The 14434-nt window shown below is 35.9% G+C and overlaps 2 protein-coding genes and 1 long non-coding RNA gene across 3 annotated transcripts; 1 reads left to right on the top strand and 2 right to left on the bottom strand.

Moving 5' to 3' along the window:
* The first annotated feature begins 1403 nt into the window (after positions 1–1403).
* Positions 1404–5752, top strand: LOC111798613. Its single transcript, XR_002815727.1, has 2 exons — positions 1404–1618; positions 5594–5752. It is a non-coding gene; the product is annotated as an uncharacterized LOC111798613 (long non-coding RNA).
* A 2684-nt stretch (positions 5753–8436) lies between these two features.
* Positions 8437–9605, bottom strand: LOC111799200 (transcription factor MYB44-like). Its single transcript, XM_023682640.1, has one exon. The coding sequence runs from the start codon at positions 9457–9459 to the stop codon at positions 8653–8655; it is 807 nt and encodes a 268-aa protein (XP_023538408.1). The 5' UTR covers positions 9460–9605; the 3' UTR covers positions 8437–8652.
* Positions 9606–11521: 1916 nt separating this feature from the next.
* On the bottom strand, positions 11522–12277 carry LOC111798787 (probable carbohydrate esterase At4g34215). Its single transcript, XM_023682114.1, has one exon. The coding sequence runs from the start codon at positions 12275–12277 to the stop codon at positions 11522–11524; it is 756 nt and encodes a 251-aa protein (XP_023537882.1).
* Positions 12278–14434: the final 2157 nt, after the last annotated feature.

Raw genomic sequence — 14434 nt, 5'->3', positions numbered from 1 at the left:
AATTTGGTGTGACACAAGTAAAGGATGGGTACATAAATGAATCAAAATCATGTCAAAAAAGGTGCATCTACTTTTTCGGTGGCTCAATCATAAGAACTTTATGGTTAAGCGTGTTTTGCTTAGACCAATCTTATGTTAGGTAAATTTGAATCGATAATTGGGCTAGGAGGCTTTTGGAACAATTTTATTGTTAGAATAGGAACAACGTTTGTCAGTTGGCAATGTTTTGTCTTGTTCATAAGTTTGGAGTAGCTCTTGTAAGAATAGAATTTATGTACTGTCATTTTCATATAAGAGAATTATCAATGTTTCTTTTTTACCATTTTAGAAGCAACCTTCTTCCACATTTTAGCTGAGGAAAATTAATTGAAGTACTATATTTATTAAGGACCTTACTCAAAGCTAGCTAACAAACCTCGGTTCACTCCAGCCCATCAAGATATAATCAAATGATCGTGTAAAATGGGCACCAATCCCACCATATAGATGAGTGTACGACTCCGAAGACTACTCCGAGGAGGCGACTGGACTGGAGTGCTTTCAGTACCTGCATACCCAAAAGAAAGGGGGCGCTGATTAATCGTTCTTGAAGTGATTTGAATGATGAATCTATTTCTTCGCCTCTTTGCCAATCAATCATAATTACCGTGGAAAATAGCAGGGTTAGATTAGATTGACCCGTACATAGATAGGATTGGATTAAGTGATGAATAATAAGGAATGATGCTTTCGATACAACACTTTTATAAAGTGAAAGTAGTGTAAATGGAAGTCTAGCGCAACATAAAAATACACAATTTTACATATATTCAACTCTTTCACTATTCCGACCACGTCACTAACTTAAGTATCAGAATATTCAAGCATTGCCTAACAAATATTCTTTCTCCCAACCACGTATGCAAAAATTTAGTAGCCCTAGTCAACTAATTATACTTAAATTGCTACAATAACTATAATATAATAATCATACGGACACTATTATAATAATAATTTCCTTACTCAAGAAGCAAACAGATCGAACAATAAAAGTTATAAACTGTATTTACCACAAACGAGCGCACAACCTCAAGTACTTATGATATAGTCAATTAGTAGTTGAGGAGTAAGCTTACGAAATATTATTCTAAAGATAATTATTCGTTCTATACAAATTACAAGCGGACTACAACAATTATCTCAATAAAACTTAAAATAATTTAAAAATTTTAAAAAGTATTTTTAGAACATATAATAAGATATTATTAATTAAGAATTTTAGTTAGTAAAAATTCTCTGTTTATAATCATTTACGGTATATTACAAATAACATAGAAAAAATAATAAAAAAATAAATACAATATATTTGACTTTAATATAAAAAAGTAAATATCTACGTTAAATATTCTTAACAGCATATGGCCATCAACGCAGGGCACTCGCGACGCCGTTATCAGCCGTCTGATCGAAACCCTTTCCTCCCCTTCCATGTTCCAGCGGACGAAGCTGCTTTTGTCGCGCTAAGCATCGAGGAGGAGGCGTATGCCATTACCAATGGCTCCCCTGCCACCATGGACGACGGCATCGACATTCTCCAGGTCTCTACTCTAAGCAGATCAGTAAGCGGATGCTTGAGGCGGTAAACCTAACTTTTGAAACTGAAACTTGAATATCTATCTGTTTGGTCTTAATTTTATTGCCCTGTTTGAGCTTCTTTTACTGGAGATCTGCTTGTTCATTATTTGTTCTTCTTGTGTTCTATGGTCTTAAATGCATTGAAAAATGGAAGCGTTTTTTTGCCTAGAGATTTCTTCATTGGTTAATTTCATGTGGCTTGAATATTCTTCGTTTTCTTGGAATTGGAATCCTTCCATTGTTCCTCCATTAGCTAGGACTTGTCTCTCTAGAACTCTAATTAGTTGTTAGCCCAACAAAGCACCTAAACCCTTTGAATATTGTGTAGTCTCATTCATCATTGACTAAGAATTTGTGTCGAAGATAGTTTGTAATTTCTCCGAAGTGAATGAGTCTATGAGATCTCACATCATCATTTGGGGAAGAGAATGAAGTATTCTTTAGAAGGGTGTGGAAACCTTCCACTAGCACATGATGTTTTAAAAATCTTGAGGGAAGCTTGGAAGAGAAATTTCAGAGAGGACAATTTCTACTAGCGGTGGACTGTTATAGGTGTGTCAGCGAGGGTGCTGGGCCTCGAAGGGAGGTGGATTGTGAGATTCCATATCGATTCGAGAGAGGAACGAGTCTCCCAAAGGTGGGTGGATTGTGAGTTCCCACATAGGTTAGAGAGGAGAATGAAACATTTTTTACAAGGGTGTGAAAACCTCCTCCTTAGTAGACGCGATTTAAAAACCTTGAGGGGAAACTCAAAAGGGAAAGTTCAAAGAGGACAATATCAGGTAGTTGTGGGCTGTTATAGAGTCCGTCAGAGCTTCACTGGGCCCTGAAAAGAGGTGGATTGTGAGATCTCACATTGATTGGAGAGAGTAATGAGTGCCAGCGAGGACACTGGGTCTCGAAGGTGGGTAGATTATGAGATTTCACATTGGTTGGGGAGGAGAACGAAACATTTTTTATAAGGGTGTAGAAACCTTCCCGTTTCAGACGCGTTTTAAAAACCGTGAGGGGAAGCTTGGAAGGAAAAACCCAAAGAGGACAATATCTACTAGTGGTGGGCTTAGACCGTTACAAATAGTATCAGAGCCAGATACCGGGCGATGTGCCAGCGAGGAGGTTGAGCCCCAAAGAGGGGTTGACACGAGGCTGTGTGTTAGTAAGGACATTGGGCCTCGAAGGGGGTGGATTGTGAGATCCACATATGTTGGAGAGGGGAACGAAACATTCTTTATAGGCCTCTCCCTCGTGTGGGAGAGTCCTTCTCGAAATGTTAATACCAGAAAATGAAAGCCAATCCATAAACATGTAAAGTTTATACATTTGCATAGGCAGAGATGAAAGTGAAGTGTACATATAACCCATTTGTAGAGGTAAAAAAGGAAAGAAAGACAAAGAACTCATTTGTTATGCACAAACCAACAACAAACAAAGAATGGTCAGAAGTTTCTTTGAATCATGTCTTCAACTAATGTCCTGGTCCTCTTTTGCTCGGTCCAGAAGCATGCTTGAATGCCCATCTTCCCTTCCGACCATCGCCAAACCTAACGAACCCAGTCGCGTTACCTTTCCCGACATGCTCCCGGCCAATTCCCATCACAGCCCGAGTATCTCCCATCGATGTGAGCACCCTGCAATCCACATGAACAAACACCATTGCCAACAGTATCATCACAGCCAAAACTCCAACACAACAACGCTTCATCCTTCCTTGTGAATCTTCCAAATATGTTCATACATTTAAACTACCAAATTCTTTGACTCTGCCTTTCATTTCCCACTGAGAGAACATTGACTTGTCCAAACACAAGGCCAGTTGTTCATACGTGAAGAAAAAGTCAGAAAAAGGAAGAAAGTTGATTTGCAGGGCCACCGCCACAAGATCTGACGCAAAAATTACACACTTTTATGAATCACATACAGCTTCAATCCATCGGCACGCGGGTTGTATCTTTTTCTGATATATAATTTATAATTGTTGAAGAAGTTCTTCTGGTGTGAAATTTCATCATCTTTTGGGCGTCATAGTTGATGCAAGGAAGTTTCGTTTAAAGAGAATTGATTATGATTATGTATGTATCTGGAAATAACATGCAGAGATCATAAAGTGAGTGATGAGAATAAAGGGGAAGCGTTGTAGATATTAGAGTGTGTGTTTGGGTATGAAATGATTGATTCAGGCTGGCGATTTTCGGCCTTTTCTTGGGTCATGCATGCCCTCGATCCAATTTGGTACTTTCTTGGCCTTGTTGGATGAAAGTGTCCCACATCGGTTAATTTAGGGAATGGTTATCGGTTTATAATGAAAGAATACACTCTCCATTGGTTTGAGGCCTTTTGGGGAAGCCTAAAGCAAAGTCATGAGAGCTTATGCTCAAAGTGGACAATATCATACCATTGTGGAGAGTCGTGTTTGTCTAACATGGTATCAGAGCCATGACTATTTAACATTGTATCAGAGTCATGCCCTAAACTTAGTCAATGACTATTTAACATGGTATCAGAGTTATGCCCTAAACTTAGTCAATCCTCAAATGTCGAACAAAGGACTCCAAAAAAAAAAAGGAGTCGAGCCTTGATTAAGGGGAGATGTACTTTGTTCGAGGGGAGGTGTTGGATGATGAAAATCCCACTAGTCCCACATCGGTTAATTTAGGGAATGATAGTCTCCATCCATTAGTATGAGGCCTTTTGGGGAAGCGGTCGAGCCTTGATTAAGGGGAGACGTACTTTGTTCGAGGGGAGGGGTTGGATGATGAAAATCCCACTAGTCCCACATCGGTTAATTTACGAAATGATAGTGGGTTTATAATCAAAGAATACTCTCTCCATCCATTGGTATGAGGCCTTTTGGGGAAGCCCAAAGTCCAAAGCAAAACCATGAGAGCACGAGCTCAAAGTAGACAATATCATACCATTGTGGAGAGTCCTGTTCATCTAACCGGCCTAATTCATATAAAGGAAATCACAAAATTGTAACATGCAAAAAAAATTTCAGGAATTCAATAAAAATATAAATGAAAATAATGAAAAATTAGAAAAATCAAAGTCAAAGTTAACTAGGAAGGGGTAAAATGGTCATTTTGACCCACCTTTTCTAACGAGGGATCTTCACAAGGCCATTAGAGTCGAATTTTGGTTGCAAATCCCTCACAAGAAATGCTCAATGGCCTTTGGAGAACCAATCTCGGCTTTTGAATCTCTCAAATCCTTCAAGAAGAAGATAAGAATTTTAGATTTTTAGTTTCAATGTTATTCTCGGAATCGCACAAATTCCATGACGGAAGTCAGAGTTGAGTTGGATTGGAAGTTGGAGTTCTAATGTAAGTCAATAATGATAAGTTTTCTAGTTTTAGATCAAATTTGAGCTCTAATGTAAGTCAATAATGATAAGTTTTCTAGTTTTAGATCAAATTTGAGCGTGTTATTTCCTCCTATAGTTAATTAAAAACTAAGAGAAAAATACATTTTGTAAAGATGGATTAAAACTTTACAACTTTGGTGTAAAAACTAAGTGGATTAAAACCCTACTACTTTATGGTTGTGTGGAAGAGTGTACCAACTAACCTTCCATATATGATGTTGAGATTAATAGGTACCATATTGTCCTAATAATACTTTATAAAGTAGCACCTCAACCCGGGATGCCGGTTATTCACTGCGTAAGCAAAGCAAGATACCTAAATCTAAGAACAGAAAATTAGTTTACTCTAGAGATGAGATTTGTCGCCAACTAGACCTACGACGTTAGAAATGGGTGAACCACCTCTTTTGAATCTATAATGAGTTGGTGAGCAACTAGAAACCTTTTTGGAACTTTGAGGCACCTAAGAATTTAGATAGTTCTAAAGACTAAGCCCGAACTTCCTAGAGCCTAGATAAAAGTTTGTAGATATCACCTAGGTTAAAGATGTAGTGAGAACTTAAAAGTAGGTTGTTTATTGAGTATTTTACATTCGTTCGTTTTTCCTCTTTTTTTTAGGTGTCCACAAGTTGCTGGTCGAGGTGGGGCGTCCGTTCTTTGTATTTGAGACTTTTGTATTTTGTTTTGTAATTGTACCCTGAACCCATTTTCCCGTTTATAATAAATTTGAACAACACCAGTTTGTAATTGGATTCCGTTTTATAGTTTTTTTTACTTGTATTTTTATCTTTTATTTTTATTTTATTTGCTTTTAATCGTTGTTCTTTTTTAGTCACCGTCCGAGATTCTAATCTTCGAAAATCAAATCGTGACAACCAAAATATGAATAAATGTAACGAGAGATATTGAAGGAGATAATTCTAATAGAAACCACCACTTTGAACATGTTAATGGGATATTCATTCAATTCATTGCACATCTTTCAATTTTATGTCAAAAGAGCCCAATATTTTGACAACCAAAAGAGGAATTTTTTTTAAGAACGAAATGAAGAAAAAAAAGGACGATGGATGGAAAAATGGGTCAATACGAGAATAACTTTTACATATCTAAAACATTGTTTGCTTTTCTCGAGATCAATAGTTTAGTGCTCGAATTTCGAATTTTTCCATCTTTAATGATTGAATTTTGGATCATATCTCAAAATACAAGTAGTGATGAACAAAAGACTAACTTGAATCGAAGAAAAACAGATTTTATTACAACGAGAATGTATTTTTTAATCCGTCGTTCTAATTAAAACTATACTAATTTTGTGTTTACGATGAATGATAAACAATTTAAAATATTGCACCACATCGATCCATTATGATGAATTATTGAATAGGATAAGATGGATGAAGATAAAAGGAAACTATATTAGTGTGTATGAGTAGAGATGGAGGGTACATATCCTATTCGTACTCCTTGTCCTTCCCAACCACTTCATACCAACTCAATTATCATCTTCTCAATTTCTAACATCTCTATAATTCATTTTAGGCCTTACACTCAACCACAAACTTTTAACGAGATATGTCGGGCCAGTCTACGTGCATCCAACTAACATTTCATTATCAATAATTCATAAAATGTTAGTGTTCGAGTATGTAAGATCTCACATCGAAAGGAGAATGAAGCATGTCTTATAAATGTGTGGAAGCCTCTCTCTAACAGACGCAGTTTAAAATCATGAGGTTGACGATGATATGTAACGGGTCAAAATGAACCATATATGCTAATCTGGACAGTATGTGAGCGAGGACGCTGGCCTCTCAAGGGAATGGATTGTAAGCTCTCACATTGGTTGGAGAGGAGAACTAAGGATTTGTTATAAGGGTATGGAAACCTCTCCCTAACGGTGGACTTGAGGATAAGTCACCATAGATTTGAACTCATTTGTTCAAATTTTCCCTGCATCTTCTGTCACATGGTCACGTTACTTACTCCTCCCAACATACCAACATGAGTTCTTCCAACATGTTTTGTCTGATCACGTTACTTACTCCTCCCAGCATACGAACATGAGTTCTTCTAGCATGTTTTGTCCTCACTCATATGCATTTCAGGAAAATTCATAAAGGTCATCCAACATAAAATTACTTTAAATCTTTAACGTGGTCTCGATTCATTTAAGTATCTAGACCTCGTTATCGAGAAATAAGGCAATTTGTGGTATAATGATTGAAGTTGTTGCAAGGAGGTCACCACAACTTTACACCTAAGCACTTTCCAAACTACTACATTCTCTATTATTATTTAATATTTCCTCTTTTGTGTTTCTTGAAAATTTAATTTATATGAACTATATATTATTTTTATTATTTATTTTTTTTATCTATATTTTCACGCTCCTAGTAAAGTATTTATTACGTGCCGCCATTTGATAAGACCAAGATATTGCTAAACTCACGGGTAATCTGGGTTATTTCATTCTAGTTTTAGTGTAAGTTGTCTCATTTTCAAATCTAGTTTGCTATCATACATTATGAAACGTTCTTTGCCACAGATAAACTACTAAGGTAGTCGGCCTGACCCTAGTAGTAAGACAATGAGAAGGTGACACGAGAGAGACCCTATTGGATATCCTCTAATCGCACCCACATAGTGTACGTATTGCATTGCTAAGTGCATTATTAGTCATACTAAGTCTAAAAAATACGTATGTGAACCTCATCGCAAGTGATAAGTCTCTCATTAAAGATTAACTCATAATCCTCTACTAATACCACAATTGGACAATCATATGATAAGTCTCTCATTTGATTTTTTTTTCTTTTTTAATTTACAATTTTAGAAAATGAAAACTTACGAAATACTTATTTTTTAAAAGACTAATAAATGGAAAAAAATTAAACCGTGGAAATCGATCTCGGCAAACTCCGCAGGAATCCCCACATTGATGATATAATAAAAGTAGTAAATTGAGATGTTTATAGAAGTTTATGAATATTTAATTTGATGTAAGATTAATTTTAGAGATATATATTGATTGTAAAATGATTTATAAAACTATATATTGAAATGTATTTTGGGATAAGTCCAAAGACCAACTAGTAAGCTTCTAATGACGTCATTTTCAATTACGCTTCTCTAAAATATTGTCTCTAATTTATGTCACGAGCAGGCATGACCTCTATTAACATGGCTAAGTTTAGGGTATTAATATCATGTTAGATGAATACAACTCTCCACAATGGCGGATTCCCTAAAAGGCATCCACAACTAGTAGAGATAGTATTAATTGATTATAAACCCATGATCATTCCCTAAATTAGCGGATGTGGTAATTTCATCTAATATGTTCTAAGTGCGCTTTAAAATTCCGTTATCATCCACGGTATCGGATCGTTTATATAGATTCGGGTTTTATTTGCTATCAATTTTATATGTATTTGCAGCTTTTAAAAAACAAACGACAATGGACTGAAACACTTGAAACGAAGTTTAAGAGAATTGTTTCGTTTTCTTCTTCTCTACAATAAATCAAAGATTAAAAGAAGTTTTGAACAACATCCTTGTATGGAATTTGAACGCTAAACACCTTCATCCATTGCTCTTCTTCTCTGTACACTGCCAAAATTATTGTGATTTCTGTAGAACATGGGAGGGGTGGGGTTCAGTTTATGGCGTTTCTGCTAATCGATCTTGCTTATTCCAATCCGCTTAACTACAGCGTTTCCGATGGCCTCGCTCTGCACAACATTCCAACCCTTCTCCTCAATCCCAGACATGTATTTCTTCACTTCGATTTTGATCATCTCCTGCATCGCACTCAAGAACTCCGCACTGAATACCTCCGATTCCTTTGTAGTACCTACCAGAGGAGTTGCCTCGGGTATCTTCAGGGTCGGGCTCGCCACCGAATCTGACCCGTATCCGGATGTCGAATTCGATCCTGGCAATGACAGGCAGAGCGAGGTGGGAGGATCGTTAACAATCGAACCGCTTCTAGCTAAAGGTCTATACACAGGCGGCGATAGAGACGAATCGCTCAAATCAGATCCGGATGGACTACTCGGGTTGAATCCAAACCCGACAGGACCCGGACCAACGCTAGCGGATCTCTTCAATGGCGGATCGTTGAAATCTTCACCAATAGCAGAGGATTTACGCTTCAGCGTCGAATTCCAGTGATTCTTAATCGCGTTATCGGTACGGCCGTTCAAAAGACGAGCAATCGTGGCCCATTTATTACCAAATTTGGCATGAGCTTTGAGAATGGCTTCATCCTCTTCAGCAGTAAACGCTCGATGCTCCACCTGAGGAGAAAGCTGATTACACCACCGGAGACGGCAGGATTTTCCAGATCGACCTGGAATCGACTTACTAATCAACGACCAATTCCTCGGTCCGTAGCTTTCAACCAATCTCTTCAACGATTCATCCTCTTCAGGACTCCACGGACCCTTAATCCGATCCAAATCCTTCCTCACCGAATCCATCGAACAAAGATTCTAACAATACTAAATAACAAATTCAAATCCACAAAAAGAAAAAGAAAAAGAAAGAAACGCTTACGAAAATCTGTACAGAAGAAGAACAAGAGAAGGATTTGGAGAAGCGGTGGAGGCGGAGCCTCACCCTGTTTGTTGAAGAAAAAGTGAAGAAAGAAAAAGGGTATTTATATGAGAAGAGATAAGAATGACCGGTTGAGCCGGTTGTTTCCGGTAGAGGATGCTTCGAGGGAATGTAGTTAATCGCATACAGCTGTTATAGACACGTGTCAAATAAACACAGCGCGTGTTTTGACGTAGCTGGGACCCATTTAGACTAATACACCATGGCAGTTAAATGGTTAAAAAAAAAAAAAAAAAAAGTAACCGCATTTTGAAAAATTATAAAATTAAAATTAATTAAAAAAATGGAAAGAGGGAGCCGTTGGAAAAGGACGTTAAATTAAAATTCGAACGTGGTTTATTTATTTATTTAATTAAAAAGAAAAAAGGATAAGAATAATAGGAGCGGAGGGGTTTGACTAAGACAGGCTGGACAGCATTTGGAAATAATTATTTTATATTATTTTAAAAAAGGATATATACAAATGGCAATGCGTTGCTGAGCTGGCAAGAGAACGACAAAACTTGAGTAGCAGAATCGCGGGAACAACGCCCTTGCTTTGCTATCATGTCAGTCCAGCCTGTAATCTCTGCTACCAACCAATTATATACTGCCACCTGGAATTTGCAACCTTCACTCAATAAAACTGCCAAAAACCCCTCCACCGGCTTTCCCATTTTCACGTAACTTCCATTTCTTTTCCTTTTTCTTTGTCTCATTTATTCCTTTTAAATTTAAATTTAATTAACTAAACTTTATCAAATTATTTGTATTAAAATCATTTTAGGTAATATATATACTTTTTTAAAAAAAAAAAAAATTAAAAGGCAGGCCAATCAATTATATAAACATGATGGATTTTATCCAAATTTACCAATAAAATTTAAAAAATTGTTCGGTTCGAAATTAATTTCTAGTTAATTGGATTGGTGATTCACCTCAATTACAAAAGCTAGTTTTTGTAGTAGGGTCGGATTGTAACCCTATTTTCGAGTTGGTTGAGTTGACTTAGCAAAAAAAATGTCAACCTACAAACAAATCTGAATTTCCCACTTTAAAAAAGATTCAATCTAATCCAACTGAAAAAATCAAACACAAGTCAATGTTTATAATTTAAACACTTTAATAAATGAAATTTAAGGAAAAAAAAAAAGATCACCATTAATAAACTATGAAAAGAATCTCCCTTGTCACTTTATGGAATATAAATAAAATTTAAAAATATAATCATATGAGCACCTTGTTTTTAAAAAAATATTTTTAGTTTTCAATTTTCAAAATTAATATGGTTTGTAACTTTATATATTCCTATTTAATATAGCGATTTTTACGATTAAGAAGCAACTGNATATATATTCCATAACGAGATTTTAAAATTGGGCTAAATTCTTTTAAACTTATTTTCAAAATAAAGAAATGTTTTAATAATAAAGCATATTTTAATATATAACCATTCTTTTTATCAAATAATATAATTATTTTTCAAAATGAATATGTATCATCTTTATTAATTAAAGTTTGAGATTTGAAATAATGTCATCTTAAAATTATTTGAATATGATTAAATTCACATCTCACCAAACTTAATAATTTAGAGAGTTCGCAAATTAAAATTTATTTATTTGAATAATATAGATTCAAAATCAAATTAAAACTACTCGAAACTCAATTGAGGCGTACATGGTGTTATTGCTTTCAGAAAAAATTACACGCTCATATTATATTCAGTTGGTACGATTAAAATGTAAATATGATTTTTTTTTTGGGAATTGTTTGATCGTCTTTCTCCGAGGAAGAGGCAAAACATAATCAACTTGAACTCGGGACTGCTATAATTTTAAGATGATGTGAAATATTAGATATCTAAAAATTTAATAAGAAAATGAAAATATAATTTTATAAATTGAGGTAATATAGAAGTCAATTCGATAGAGACAAATAATAAGATCACAGGAACTGACCATAGTGGGAAAGGTAGGTATCAGCCAACCATTTACCTAAAGCAATTTGAGTCTTGGTATTAAAATGACCATGATCTTGGTTAAACCCTTCATGTGTGACCGTGTTTACCAAATTTAAGGAGTCAATGGTCACTATGTCTGGTAGCTCCTTTTGGACGGCATCTTCTGCCGCTCTTACGGCTGGTAAATCATGAGTATCGTGCTTCATATATGTGTCATAGACGGCTATTTTGACAAGAATGATAGGTAAAAATCTAGGTTTTATGTCATTGCGGATGTCCATAAAGAATTTCTTTAAGTTGTCTTTATATCTACGAGCAGTGTCACTCGCAGCCGCATCACTTTCACCTTGCAACCAGATAAGAGCACGTACAACCCCACCATCTTTTTCTGATGCTTTGATTCGTTCAATGAAATTTTGGTAGAAGGTTGCTTTAGGATTGTTCGGATTTTTAATCCACTCTTCAATCAAAGTGCCACCTCTAGCACAAGGCACTAAACCCACAACGCCCGCCTTTGACTTAGATTTCGCTTGTAGTTGGCGAGCAAATACTATTGCTGAACCAACCCCAACTGTCTTGTTGATATCGATCCCGTCATGGACAGGTTCTAGTGCTATCTCCCATTGACCTTCAGGGCTAAATCGTAAGATTGTTGGGTCAGATTGAGCCTCTGGTGGGATATACCCATCCCACACAAGTTGTCCTGTGTGATCTTTCTCAACCCCACCTCGACCGGCCATATTGCTCTGACCAGCGAGAATGAATATGTTCTTGGGAGAAGTAGCCCCTAAAAGAGAAGGGTAAAATAACATCGTACATACCCAAATTGCCAATCTCAACAAAGCCATTTTGATCCCTTGTATGTGTGCAGATAGACACCGAACAACTATTTGCACATTCAACACTCTACCTCTCCAACTTCGATAGCTCGTTATTTGTTGGCTAATCCTTGCCTTCGCCTCTCTACGTTTGTGATCCTTTTCCTTTATACTCAAATTTAATACTATTTTTAGTATCATTTAACTTTCTATGAATATATGTGGTTTGCAAGTGTTTGTCTGTTTTAATCATCCTCCTATCCTATAGATAATAATAGAAAACTTTAACTAAACAGGTTATAATGATCTCTAATTTTTTTTTTGGGTAGGGTTGTGCGTTTGAATCCACTAGTGTGATCGTATACTTAACCTTAATCTAGCTACATGTTAGGGCTCGCTCACCCTGCTATGAAAACAAACAAAAATAAATGAGTCTGTATCATGATATGGTGTAACTATCAGAACATAACATACTAAGGAAGTAACTCGTACTTGTGATATACAAAATACATTAGGTCCCGAATTTTGAATCATGGTACGTGATCATGATGCACATCATACTTCCATACTTTCAATAACATGGTCATAGTATCATAAGATGCATGAGTCAATACACTAAAAATGCATGCATTAAAATAGATCAAAAGCATATCATATCACAAATAATAAAGCGTAAATAAGCCACAAGTTACGTGTTAGACATACATCATACAATTCATCCAAGGTAGTCCGAAGGCATTCCACTCGTAGGCTTACTTATTTTATTGGTTTAAGTTGAAGTCACTAAATGTTCCTTCTATATTACTATTTGAGATTTGGTTTCGAAGTTGTTTAGTGGTTTGGGCATCTTCATTTGAAAATAGGTTCTGAAAGAGTGTTGGTGGCATGAGTGTTTTGATAATGTGGCTCATCCCTTGAGCCGTTGAGCCGAAGGTTGAAATATAGGGTCATCTGACATGATATTTAAAAATGACATGACATGGACACGGAAGGGTTAATATCTCAGTAGTTCGCAGATGGATAGATGTTTGGATGGTCCCAAATATGAAATTTGTCGGTTCTACAAAAGCATGTCAAAGCAAGTTGCATACAGTGATGATATTTGGTGGCTCGAGATGACATCATGAAGCACCATGAGACTCGAAACCTTTTGGTTAGCACTGTATTGAGTTAGTATGTGGTAAGTATTATAATGGCTCGATAAACTCTAGTTTACATAAAATTTTCCTAGTATGTACTGTAATATTCTGATAGGTCACAATAGGTGTTGAAATGAGCTACTAAGTTTCAAATAAGCACTTTAATATTGTTTTGACTAAACAAAGGGTTGAACACATCTCAATAATGCTCTGGATGGATCATTGTAGAAGGGTGTGAGTCATACTTTTAAGTGCTTAAAGGATGAAAATAAGAACTTAGTTCACATAAATTAAGTTCGGTCTAGCTAAAAAGAACATTTCCGAAGGTTTGACGAAGGCATGGAGCTGAGTAAAAAATATAATAGAGCTTGAGTTCTGTTCAAGATTAGTCATGAGTGTGTAGAACTCATGTGTTTACTCATGACACCATATAGTTTGAAGTGTTCGATCTTAACCAATAAGATTGTTTAAGAGTTATGTGGTATTTTTTTTTAATTAAAAATATAATTAATTATAATATATAGAGATTTAAACTATTGATTTGTCGAGTAGAACTAATTCCATAGCATAGAAACTAATAATTAGATTATAGATTTTGGTTAAAGCCTTCATTTGTGTCAGTGTTTACTAAAGTCACGGAGTCGATGGTCAATATGTCGGGTAGTTCTTTTTGCACTGCATCTTCTGTCGCTCTTCATGAGTATATATGTGTCATAGACGGCTATTTTAACAAGAATGATAGGTAAAAATCTAGGTTTTATGTCATTGTGGATGTCCACTAGGTTGTCTTTATATATCCGTTTCCAATTTCCAATCAACACGGGGAGATCTATAGGACATACACGAACACATACTTCACAAGCAATGCATTTACCAAATTTAAAATGGATTCGACCGTGGAAACGCTCCGATGCGATTAATTTTTCGTAAGGATATTTGA

Source organism: Cucurbita pepo, chromosome LG07, assembly GCF_002806865.2.
Source record: "Cucurbita pepo subsp. pepo cultivar mu-cu-16 chromosome LG07, ASM280686v2, whole genome shotgun sequence".
NCBI lineage: Eukaryota > Viridiplantae > Streptophyta > Magnoliopsida > Cucurbitales > Cucurbitaceae > Cucurbita > Cucurbita pepo.
This window is presented reverse-complemented; position numbering and strand designations above follow the sequence as displayed.